Source organism: Macrobrachium rosenbergii, chromosome 12, assembly GCF_040412425.1.
Source record: "Macrobrachium rosenbergii isolate ZJJX-2024 chromosome 12, ASM4041242v1, whole genome shotgun sequence".
NCBI classification, from domain to species: domain Eukaryota; kingdom Metazoa; phylum Arthropoda; class Malacostraca; order Decapoda; family Palaemonidae; genus Macrobrachium; species Macrobrachium rosenbergii.
The window spans coordinates 40,661,362-40,673,861 of NC_089752.1; the positions used below are offsets into that span (position 1 = coordinate 40,661,362).

Genomic DNA, 12,500 nt, shown 5'->3' on the forward strand with positions numbered 1-12,500 from the left:
GTCTTCAATTTACTTGGTCCCATGACTCATCATTTTAAACTATCAACATCGTGTGTCTCTCTCTCTCTCTTTCATAATCCCGATCAGTGAATCTCATACTTATTCACTGCATAACATCACTCGGTCACCTACCTGCATTGACTACAATGCAAGTAGATAACCAACTCAACTTGACTATAGTCAATTACTTCAATGTCAATGATTTCTATTAACAAGCAATAAATGCAAGAAATATTATAATGCATCATAGTGCTAACACAAACAATATAAGCATGAAATATATATCAAATACTCAAACTAAATGCAGAAAATTATGGCAAAGTAAATATATCAAATGCCTAACACTCTCTGGTTATCAATCATAAATTGAAAAATAAAAAAATCAATCATCAAATGTTCAAGTGCAAGTCAATGGTAAACGCTATCACTCTCTAGGAAGGATTCTGTCCATCATGTCCTTGATTATGGTAAGCTTATTCAGTATCAATTTCCTGACAATCATAAAAGAAATGAAAGCAAACAGTACCAAAAGAATGACATTTATGAATGACATAATAGGAGAAATCTCGGTCTTATATGTATGAAAGAAAGTATGAACCTCTTCTAGCTTTGTGAATGTCTCCAATTCCAGTTCTGAAAGTTGAAATTCGTTAATAACTGCAAACTGATGTACACTTTTACTGAAATTCAAACTGTACGTCGTGAAAACTGTTGGTTTGTAATACAAATTATGTAAAATGACCAATTCACAAGCAGATGAAAATGAGTGTACGTTAATGAAAACTACTTCTGTTTTGTTTGACTTACAGTCAATCTTAGCATTCAATCTGTTTGCTGAGAACACAAAAATTTCATCATCAATGATTTGAGCCTTGAAAGTTTCTGTAAACGGTATATATTTACAATGGTTCTTACCATTCTTGTTGTTTACAAGATCATCTAGGCAATGAAGAGCACTCAATGGTTCATAGAAATTCACAATGTTACAAACATATACACCATCATTAAGCATGACACATTCCCTGAATTTATGTTCAGGAATTTCAGTCACTAGGAAAGAATCATGCTGCAAGGCAAAGTGTCGAACTGTTCCTTCTAGTACAATGGACTTATTATCTACTACCATTGGGAATGGATAGACTGACATCAATGAGTTGACGTCTGGATTGTTGAAAGGGATCACTAGTATGATTTGATTGGCTACCACTTTCACTGTGATAAGGCCATAATAGTCCACTATATTTTCTACTAGTGGCTTCAAGTGATTGTTCACAACACATTTCTGAATAATGGCTTCAATTTCACTAGGGGTTATCAGAAAAGGCGACAGCAGGTTTTTACCTGCCATCATGATTGCATTGAGTAATTCCTTGTATTCCAGAAGGAAATTACTTGTTTCTATGAGCAGTTGCTCCATCATTTCTGTTTGATGGATTCTAGCAATTTCTGATGAAACATTATGGAGTGCACTGTTCACAAATTCTTTCAGCACTGTGATCATTTTCTGATTTTGATTGACATTTCCTATTACTTTATTATAGACAGTGCCCTGCTCAGAAGCCCAATTTTCAAGTTGTGCCACTCTTTCCTTTAGCCTTTCAACATTACCATCGGTCGCCACTCCAAAGAGATTGTGTAAAGCGACGCCTATAAAGGGTATGAGTGATCGCTTTACTACTTTCCTTGGCATAACACTATCGATGTCCCTCTGCAACTTGGAGAGCATGTCGTACAAATTTCTATCTTGGACACTTTGTAATCCTGCCTGTATCTGATTGCTCAGCTGGACTAACTGCTCTCTCTGATCGATAATGGAGTCCGTCTGGATCTTAACAATGGCTAGGTCCTGTATCATCTTAACCTTGCCATGCTCCTTGATGATGGCTCCCTTCCTTAGTTGTACGAGTGAGTTCACAATTTGACTCACTGCCAACCACCATACAATCCATTTGCTGAAATAATGTTATCAAGCAGTAAAAATCTTATCAACTACGTTTGTTTACCATTGCACTTGCCATTACCTTCTTCTCAAATTATACCTTGGGGTCATTGAAGATTCTATTTTATTATCTATCTTATCTTTATTGGACAAATCCTTTAACTGGGTAGACGACCAAGGTTCTGAATGAACTACTTTAATGTGGTTCCAATGTACAATGGATTCTTTCAAGGTAATTTCATGCATTAACTTGAATTTATTCAACTTCAAAATTTCTAAAACTCTATATGGACCTCGAAATTTTGGTGATCCTTTAATATTAGGTCCTTCAAGAACATGATTGAGTACATAAACTTGTTGTCCTACCTTTAACGAGGGTATGGTGGATCTGTTATTGTAATACTTACTAGATTTTTATGTAACTCCTTTAATCTAGCCCTGGTGACTTTAACGGTCTCGTACGTACGTCTTGTCTTCCAAGCAATATAGTCCTCGTAGTTGTACGTACGTCTGGGTGGTGCGGCATCATCCAAAAGTGAATTTGGCATTCTCTTTTGGTAGCCATACAATAGGAAATGAGGAGTTTCTCCTATTGATTCATTTACTGTGTTGTTTAGAGTAAATTGTATGTCTTCGAGAGTCAAGTCCCAGTCTTCAGTGCTAGGGGTTACCAATGTTTTCAGAACATCCTTTATCTTGCGATTTGTTCTTTCTACTGCTCCATTTGAGCTTGGCTTATATGCTGTTATTTGACATTTCTGTATTTCATAAAAGTCACACAAATTCGTTAGAATGTCACTAGTAAATTCAGCAGCATTGTCTGAGAGCAAAACTTGAGGACATGAATGTCTGGTTATAATTCTAGACTTAAAGGCTTCTGCCACCGTTGATGCTTCTCTGTTTCTAGTTGGAACAATTTCTACGTATCTGGTCAAATAGTCAATGAAAACTAAAATCTGTTTATTTCCTCTGATGGTGTTCGGGAATGGACCTAAGAAATCCATTGTGACTACTTGAAAAGGATTTAATTCTGAAGGATACATTTCCAGAGGAGCCTTGACGTTGACATTCCCCTTATGTATATTACATAGGGTACAATTCTGAACAAATCGAGTAGCATCTTCACTACATCGAGGCCAAAAATAGTTTCTAGTGATTGTTCTACATGTTTTCTTAATTCCAGGATGTCCTGATAACTTGTATGAATGGGTTAGTTCTAAAACGTCTTGTATTAGTGTATTAGGAATGTACAAACGTGAACAAGCATTTGGTTCGTCTGAAGTCTTGTACAATAACCCATCTATCAATTGAAACTCTGAATTTTTCTCACCTTGCAAGAGGTTACCAATTACTTCCTTTATTCTAGAATCCTTTTGTTGTTCTTGACGAACTTTGTCTAAATCTAAGTCTGTGATTTGACAACTGAAGGCGAAATTATGAGTGGTAATTTGTTTCTCGTTCTCTTCTTGTGATCTAGATAAGGCGTCAGCTAATGTGTTATATTTACCAGGTATGTATCTAAATTCTGGGGCAAATTCTAATACGCTAACGAACCATCTATTGAACTTCATATTATTGGTAAAAGCCCTTTTCTTGAAAAGATCACAAATGGGTTTATGATCTGTAAGAACATTAATTTTATGTCCTAGCAAAATGTGTCTAAATTTCTGTAATCCCCAGACTAATGCCAAACATTCCCTTTCTGTTGTACTGTAATTTCTTTCAGCTGCATTCAAAACTCTACTGGCATAGTATACAGTCCTCATCCTTGTTTTATCCTTTTGCATCAAGACGGCACCTAGTCCTGTACTTGAAGCATCACAGGCTAAGTAGAATTCCTTCTCGAAGTCTGGATAAACTAGGATAGGATCTGTTATCAACATATCCTTTAGTGTTTTGAACGCTGCTTCCTGTTCATCTTTCCACTCATAGCTAGCATCTTTCCTAGTTAACTCAGTTAATGGTTTTGCTATGGTAGCAAATCCCTTATGAAAGGTCGATAATATCCTACCATACCTAGGAATCTTCTTAGTGCCTTCAAATTTCTTGGGGCTGGATAGTCCACAATAGCCTTAATCTTTCCTTCTTGCATTTTCAAACCATGTTCACTGATAACATGTCCTAGATATTCTAGAGATTTCTTCAGAAACTTTTCTTAATTTTTACCTTTAAACCGGCCTTTCTGAGCCTATCTAATACTAATTCTATTGTCTTGAAATGACTCTCTAATCCTTACTAGCAATTATTACATCATCAAGATAAACCGATACGTCTTCAACATCTCCCAAGATTTGCAGCATTAAACGTACAAACGTTAAAGGAGCTGAAGTAAGACCAAACGGCATTACCTCAAATTGCAAATGTTCTTGTGAGTACTGAATGCCGTGAGATGCTTGGATTCTTCATCGAGAGGAACTTGCCAATATCCACTCAGTAAATCGAGGCTAGAAAAAACCTTGGCACCTCCTAATTGAGCTAACATGTCATTAATGACTGGCATTGGCATTCGATCAGGGATGGTGTGGGAATTCAATTTACGGTAATCAATTACCATCCTCCATGTACCGTCTTTCTTTGGAACTAGCAGTAAAGGTGAATTATAAGGTGACTTAGAAGGTATTACAACTCCATCTTCCTTCATCTCTTCAACCATCTCGTCTACAATGGGTCTTTGACTTATTGGAAGTTTGTAGTTAGGTATATAAAAAGGTCTAGCACCATCTTCTATGACTATTTTGTGCTGCAGGACATCTGTCCTTCCTAACTTATCTCCTGTTACTGCTACAACACTCCTATATTTCTCTAATATCTGTATTAACCTGTCCCTACAATGAGGAAAATCTGTATTATTTACTTCCCCTTCTAATTTAACTCTTGTGTCAGCTACAGAGACAAATGCTTTTTCACTTAGGGTTAGTAAAGGGTTAGTAATCACAATTCCTTACAGAATTCTATGCCGGCATGCAATTCTAGTCTCTTGTCAGAATAATTATACACATAAGTCGTACAATTTCCACCATTAAGTCTTACTAGAAATTGTCCATTTTCACAAAGTCTGGTAAGTCTTCATTAACTAATAACACATCTGTATCACCTAGGTTTTTATCTGTTACAATTCTAAGACAAACCTTTGTCAGACCTTGTGGATGCAGTATAACGCTATTGTTTAATTTGAGTTTTACAAGATTATCATCGGCAGTACTAACTAAGCAGATCTCTTCTGCATTCTGTGCATCGGCAGTGTAACAGACATCAGTATCATCTGAACTTTCATCTTGTGGTATCACAGAACCTATCTCTGTCATTTTTAGGTTGCCTAACAGCAACACCTCATTGAGATACTTCTCTTCCGTATCTTCTCTTATTATTAAGTGACTACAATCTATTAGCGTGTCAGGATCGTCAGGTTGGGAAAAGAACTAAGTTCTTCGGAGGTATCTACTTGTCGTGCACTTGAGTTATCAGGTTCATACCTGCTATCTGAGAATTCCTCCTGAGTGGCTTCTAGGCTTTTAAAAGTAGTTTGTCTATCTTCTCCTATTTCTTCTATCATTGAATTTCTACTCACTGTCCTACCCGGGTTAGCATTAACTTCTATTTCTATCTGTTGGATGTCTACTTCTTCAGATGAGGCTGTCTCAGGTAAAGTGATCAAGTTTATCTGAAACTGTTCCTCTTCTTCAAGAGAGCAAACATTTCCTCTATCAATTTCCTTGATAGTTACTCTTCCATTGCTACAATCTAGTGTAATTCCACATCTTTTCATAGCCTGGAAGGAAAATAGAGCTTGAGCTGGAAAATATTTCTCTTCCAACACCACAAACTCTTCCCTGTATTTCTTATTTAGAATTTCTATCTCTAAATTGACATTGCCTATAGCCCTTATTTGCTTTCCAGCGATCCCCTTTATGGTCCTATAGGATTCTCTCATTTGGGAAAGCTCACAACCTATATGTTTTGTTAAAGTGCCTTTATCTATGATACTTACAGTACTGCCTGTATCCAACAATATGGAACTCAGTACACCTTCTAAGTGTACTTGTATGATAGGCAACTCTTCCTGACACGTATTAAAATTTCTTTACAGAAAACACTATTTCATTACTTCGAGTAATGTCTGTTGGGGACACATCCTTATTCACTGTCACTATTTCTTTCTGTAAGGATGGACCTTTCTGCTGCACCCTCTGTGATTGTCACTGAGAATCCCCTTGATTTGGGTTACTGGGGGAGGTATTCTGATTATTAGGCTGAGTACTTTGGTTATTTTGAGACCCCTGAGAATTTCCCTGTTTGTTGTACCAACAGTTTTGGATCAAATGTCCTGTCTTATTGCAATTCGAACACCATTTGTTTCTTCTACAATTCTGGGTTGTATGGTTGTTATAACCACAATTTCCACAACTTTGTCTCTGCCTATTGAACTGTGGCCTATTATTCCCTGAATTTTGGCCTTGACTAGCTCCCCTCTGTCCAGGAGTCCTGTTATTTCCATTAGTTCCAGTGGTATTCCCATTGTTACCTCTATTTGGCGGCCTACCTTGATTGTTTCTATTTGATTGATTAAATCTCCTATTGTTGTTCCCACCATTTCTATCAAACGAATTTCTATTTCCCTGATACCTAGACCTAGCTTGCCCTGATTGGTTTCTATTGGACTGATTGCTATTATTTCTTGGGTTTCCACTAGCTACGGTTCCCGTAAAATCTGCACTACTACTTGATGAATTCTGTTTTACTTTCCTTTCTATGTACATCAAAGTTTGTACAATTCCATCATTTGGCTTCCTATCACAGTACTTCTTTAAGGCTACTCTTTCTTCCTTACCCAAAGCATCGTAGATTGGTCCTAAGGACATATATCTAAGTACCTTGGATATACTAGCTAAATCTGTTTCATCATCATCAAATTCATCCTTCCTTCCAACAACAATTCCTACAGCTTTCATATCTGTCGTCACTCTATCTATAGCTTCTTCTACTCTAGTGGCTAAAACTAAGTGATTACCCTCATATTTCTGATGATGGAAAGTTCCTATGTTGTACCATGGATCTTTCTGTGCTTCTGGTTGCCAAAACTGTAAGCACTGTTTCTTGAATTCGTTAAACAGAGTAATATTCCTAAAAGTACTGAATGAAGAACTGTATGTGCATCACCATGTTCCATACTAACATACAAGAGTGCTTCATCTATTTTCTTTCTCTCATCTGTGATACCAGCAGCTGAAATTCTGCTTTCTGTGTCTGCTATCCATCGATTTACACCATATTCTTCTAATCTACTTTTATCTACATTACTTGGGTCTACCGTTCCACAAAATCTAGTGGCTTGGGTTATTACGGCGGCTTGCGCCATGTTGGGATTTCTAGGTACAATGGAAGTTATTGGGTTAGTGGTTACAACTGAAGGGTTAGGCGCACTCGGTAAACTAAGTGGGGGACCTTGACTACGAGAACGTCTGGGTCTAGTATTACTAGGATCAACTTGTCTAGAAAGTCGTTCAGGTACAGGTCTTAGGTTATATGGAGTCTGGTCTTCGCTTCTTGTCTGTTGCAGTCGGGCGATAACTTCGTCCAAAGTGTTATTCATATTAATTCATAAAATATTCAATGATTCCAAGAATGAAAAATTGAAAAAAAAATTAATTTGAGAATCAGGTACTTACTTCAATTGCATGTTTGCTGAGTTGACTGTATCCCTCTATACAAAAAAATTCAAATTTTTCCTAACTCATTCCTTCATAGGACTCTCTCAATCTGAAAAAGTCTGATATTAGTATTTATGTATACAATTGTTTGGGTTCCACTGCAAAATGCTGCGCCAAGTGTTTAACAATAAAATTTATTATGATAGAATTATTTAAACAGAATTGTCTCTATCACCAGGTGAACGAAAATTTCTATTTCGTAAAAAAATTACTAAATATGAGAAAAAAATTATTTCCTTCATTACAACAATAAGGAAAAATTCTTCAGAATATTATTCAAAAGAAAAATAATTTACTTAAATCATTTATGTTTAAAAAAATTATTTGCGCACTGCAGGGAAAAATAATTATATAAAAATTTCACTCACACAAAAAAAAATTTTATTCACAGAGAAAAAAAATTCTCTTGATAATTCCCCGATACTAGGAATGAATGTTTACTATTCAATTAGCTTCGTGTCGCCTTGCACTTGAAGATCGCGCTGATTGCACTTGAGCGCAATTTGTCGTTAGCATCCAGCGATAATTCGGCACAGCTCGGCCGACTTCCAGTCCGTACTTGCTGAATTTGGCGAAGAAAAATTTTGGAATCCCTTCCAAATTGTTGATTGAAGGCGTCACTTCCCTTTCGAGAGGCGGTTATCAACGCGTTGACTTCTAAACTTTATCGCCGTTCCGAATTCTTCACTCTCTTTCGTCGCCGTCTTCCGCTCTCATTCGTCGCCGTCGTCGTCACTGCTCTGCTACCGCTACTTTTCGCTAAGTCTCCCTTTTAGCGACCAAAAATTTTGGGAATTTCGTGTAATTAAGTCCGTACACGATAGAAAGTTCACTGAACTGACGTAGATATTAGCGACTTTCATACGTCCGCCAACACAGTTTGTTTTCGTCTTCTCCGCTGCTGCGATCGGCGTAGTATAGGGCGAGTTGCTGATTCTTTCTTTCGTAAATTTCGTTTTCTTATAAAAATCACCGCTGTTCTATGCCGTGATTATTACTATTGTTCTTATTATGTTCATATACAATTATTAAACTGAATTTCTGGTTGATCTTATGCGAATGTTCGGAAGTTTCAAACTAGGCAGAGATTTACCGCTGTCAATTTTTCATTCCGATCGACGCAAAAAGATTCACTGCTTCTTGGAATATTTCGTTCTGCTTCGTTTCCCTTCTGCTACAGTGTTGATGTTGTATTGGTGTTTCTAGTGCTGAAGACCGTCTTGAGATTATTTGCGCTGTTAAATTGAGAGTTAGTTTCAGCGCCGTCACTGCTCACTCTCTGTAAATTTCTCTAGGGCCGTGAACTTTAATGTTTTTCAAATGTGCGCTGGGCGAAATCCTCCGAAACTGCCACCAAATTATATGTTATGCGGTTTAGTTTTTCTTTGTATTGCGTTGCACCACATATGAATGACCGTGTCTGTAGACTTTCACTTGATAGTAACGCAGGGGACTCGGTAAGTTAGGTTGAAATTGTCTATTAATATTTTCTAAATTTCAGGAGGGGGTAAGTATTCACCGGGCACGGTTTTTCATAAGTTTTATTACACAAAACTATTTCACACGGCCAGCCACACTGGACTTAGAAATTTCTTGATGTTAAGAGAGGAGCGAGTGACACAATCCTACCCAATTTGGTTTTTCAAGTAACTCTCGCTAAAAATTGATCAGAATGAACTCTGGACCTATGTTGAATAAAACTCTGCCTCCTTGAGGACGTCTACTTTACTCTTAATGGTTCAATCTTAACTCCCACTTTTGGCAAGGACAAATCAGGTCAATTTTGCTGACCTTTTCACTTCATAACCTATCCTCTAACTCCTCCTTCCTTTCCCACATCTTGGAGGTTTGTTATGGTTAGTCTTCAATTTACTTGGTCCCATGACTCATCATTTTAAACTATCAACATCGTCTCTCTCTCTCTCTCTTTCTCTCTTTTCATAATCCCGATCAGTGAATCTCATATTCACTTATTCACTGCATAACATATACGCATTTAATAAACTGGCTCAAAACACTGTTGTGTCGTATATATAGCACCGGTAATTTCCTTTTATGTGAAGGACTGATGATTGAAATACTGGCCTCTTTTTCTTGATATGGTAACAGTCTGTCAGTTGCCATACAGTGAATTCATATAAATTCACGTGTTTCCTAAAATTCATTAGTCTTCATCAAGATGTCACAGGAGGACGGGTCAAGGGTACGACATCCTCGAGTTGACCGCCGGCAGATCGAGAGAAGAGCTCTCGACGAGGATAACTATTTTATAGACCTTCTCGACTCATTTTCTGGATATGAAAATGAATCGGATTTAGAAGGAAATGAAATGGATAATTATGGTCCTGGTACAAGAGACAGTGATGAAATATCAACCGACAGTGAAAATGACGAAAATCTGCCACCTACAAATGAAAGCCAAGGTGTCAAAAGAAGGCGGAGACAGCGAAGTGACCCAGGTGATGAGTGGGAGTGGGCTGCCAGCAATTTCCAGCCCAGAGATTTCATATTTGACAGCAGTGGCAGTGGCATTACGTCGAAATGTAATGTGAATGAAAATTCAAAGGAAGTAGACTATTTTTTTTGAATTTTTCGACAACGAATTTATGGGGCTGATTGCTGAAGAGACAAACCGTTATCAGAGATTCCTTGTTGATACGCTAGGAGATGCAGTGCCAAAGTATTTGCGAAAATTTGCTCAGGTTACTGTGGAGGAAATGATACGGTTCCTTTGTGTGATTATGATCATGTCGCATATAAGTAAACATCGCATCGTAGATTACTGGACTACGCTTGAGACATTCGAGACAAAAGGAGTGAGAAGGCTGATGGCAAGGGACAGATTTCTTCAAATTCTACGGGTTCTACATTTCGTTGATAATTCACAGGAAACAAGCCCAGATAATAAACTAAAAAAATTAAACCCGTGCTCGACAGTGTGCGTAGAAAATTCCGGAAAAATTTCAACCTTTCCAGGATTTATGCATAGATGAAAGTTTAATGTTATGGAAGGGAAGGCTAAGTTTCAAGCAGTACATTCCAGATAAAAGAAGTCGATTTGGAGTGAAAATATTTGAACTTTGTGATGCCAAAACGGATTATATTGTCGATTTTATAATCTATACTGGAAAAGATACAGAGATATTGGTAGATGAGGATCTAGGGTATTTGGTTCTGTGGTAAAAACATTTATGGCCTCGCATCTCGGAAAACATCACATCCTGTATTTCGATAATTGGTATTGCAGCCCAAAACTGCTCAAGTATTTGGGCGACAACGAAACAGGAGCATGTGGAACAGTCCGGAAAAATAGGAAATTTATGCCTAAATTTCCTGATGTGAACAAATCTGAGATTTCGTCTCAAAACTGCAATGGAATATTAGGTTTAAAATGGCAGGATAACAGGACAGTGTATATGTTATCTTCAGTACATGAAAATATAATGGTAGACTGTGAAAAAGGTGTCGACCAGGGAATTTGTGCAAAAACCTGCATGCGTTGTTGACTATAATAAGAAAATGCGGATTGTGGACAAGAACGACATGCTTATTAGTTCTGTGAAGTGTATCCGTAAAACCACGAGATGGTACATAAAACTATTTTTCCGTCTGCTTGATATGATACTAGTAAACTGTCATCACTTGCATGGATTTGTTACTGGCAAGAAAGGGTCATATTTACAGTTTTCTAAGTCAGTCGTTCTGCAGTTGATTGAAAGGTACCCTCCAGCACCTAACAAGATAATTACCCATACCGTAATAACGCAGCCAAGGCGGCTAACAGAAAGACACTTTCCTGATCCAGTTCCCTCAACAGAAAAACAACTGCGACCTAGACTAAGATGTCGTGTGTGCTCGCATACATCCCGTAGGCCCAAGAAAGGCCAGCAGACATATTTCATGTGTAAAGACTGCAATGTAGGACTATGTGTCGCTCCTTGTTTCAGAGAATACCACACACTTCTGAATTACTAGAATTCTGTCGTAAAAGTTTTGTCAAGATTATTATGTTCAGCTTATTAAATATTCAGATTCATAACCATTTGTTATTCACATTGTTTGATTTCATTCAACTTATGTCATAAAAAGCTTCTTCCAATCATATTGAGTCTTATGTGTTTATACATTTTCTGATTTTGTTTTTTTATCTAAAGCAAAAAGATTTTTGTAAAAATAAATGTTGAAATTCATCCGTATTATAATTTTCTTCATCAAATTATGGCTTTAGTCTTTAGTGAGAGAGAGAGAGAGAGAGAGAGAGAGAGAGAGAGAGAGAGAGAGAGAGAGAGAGAGAGAGAGAGAGAGAGAGAGAGAGTAAATTACTATTTTGCGTTTAATGTTCCTTTTCTGTCCTTTGAAGACTGGATATCATAAAATATAAAATGAGTCGGATGTAATGTAAATCTGATAATCATGGTATTGATGATTTATGATATATGAGAATAATAATAACAATATAATAACCGTTACCATGAGATTAATGAATATAGACAATGTTGTTATTATTATTATTATTATTATTATTATTATTATTATTATTATTATTATTATTATTATTATTATTATTCAGAAGATGAACCCTATCCATATGAAACAAGCCCACAGGGTAACTAACTTGAAATTCAAGCATCCTAAGAAAATGGTGTTCATTCGAGTGAAATAACAGAAGGTAGTAGGAAATACAGAAAGAGGAGATCAGTTATTAGAAAACAGATGTACTAACAATAAATAAATAAAAATGTAAACAAAGTATTAAATACAAGATGTATTGCATAATGGGTAGTAATGCATTACATTCACTTGAACTTTGAAGTTCCGTTTGCAACACATCCTCAGTAAAGAGGCTGTTCCAC

General features: G+C 36.9%; 1 protein-coding gene across 1 annotated transcript in view; it reads right to left on the reverse strand.

Annotated features, from left to right (window-relative positions):
- The window catches only part of LOC136843640 (uncharacterized), a 9,638-nt gene extending 336 nt beyond the window's left edge, over positions 1 to 9,302 (reverse strand). Inside the window, exons 1-3 of the mRNA XM_067112181.1 lie at positions 8,089 to 9,302; positions 7,606 to 7,696; positions 1 to 1,952 (exon numbers count right to left, since the gene is read on the reverse strand). The exon at positions 1 to 1,952 is cut by the window's left edge and continues 336 nt beyond it. Coding sequence (XP_066968282.1) covers positions 425 to 1,952; positions 7,606 to 7,616 — 1,539 coding nt within the window. The 5' untranslated portion in view covers positions 7,617 to 7,696; positions 8,089 to 9,302 and the 3' untranslated portion in view covers positions 1 to 424. The remainder of the gene's footprint in view (positions 1,953 to 7,605; positions 7,697 to 8,088) is intronic.
- Between the last annotated feature and the right edge of the window lie 3,198 nt (positions 9,303 to 12,500).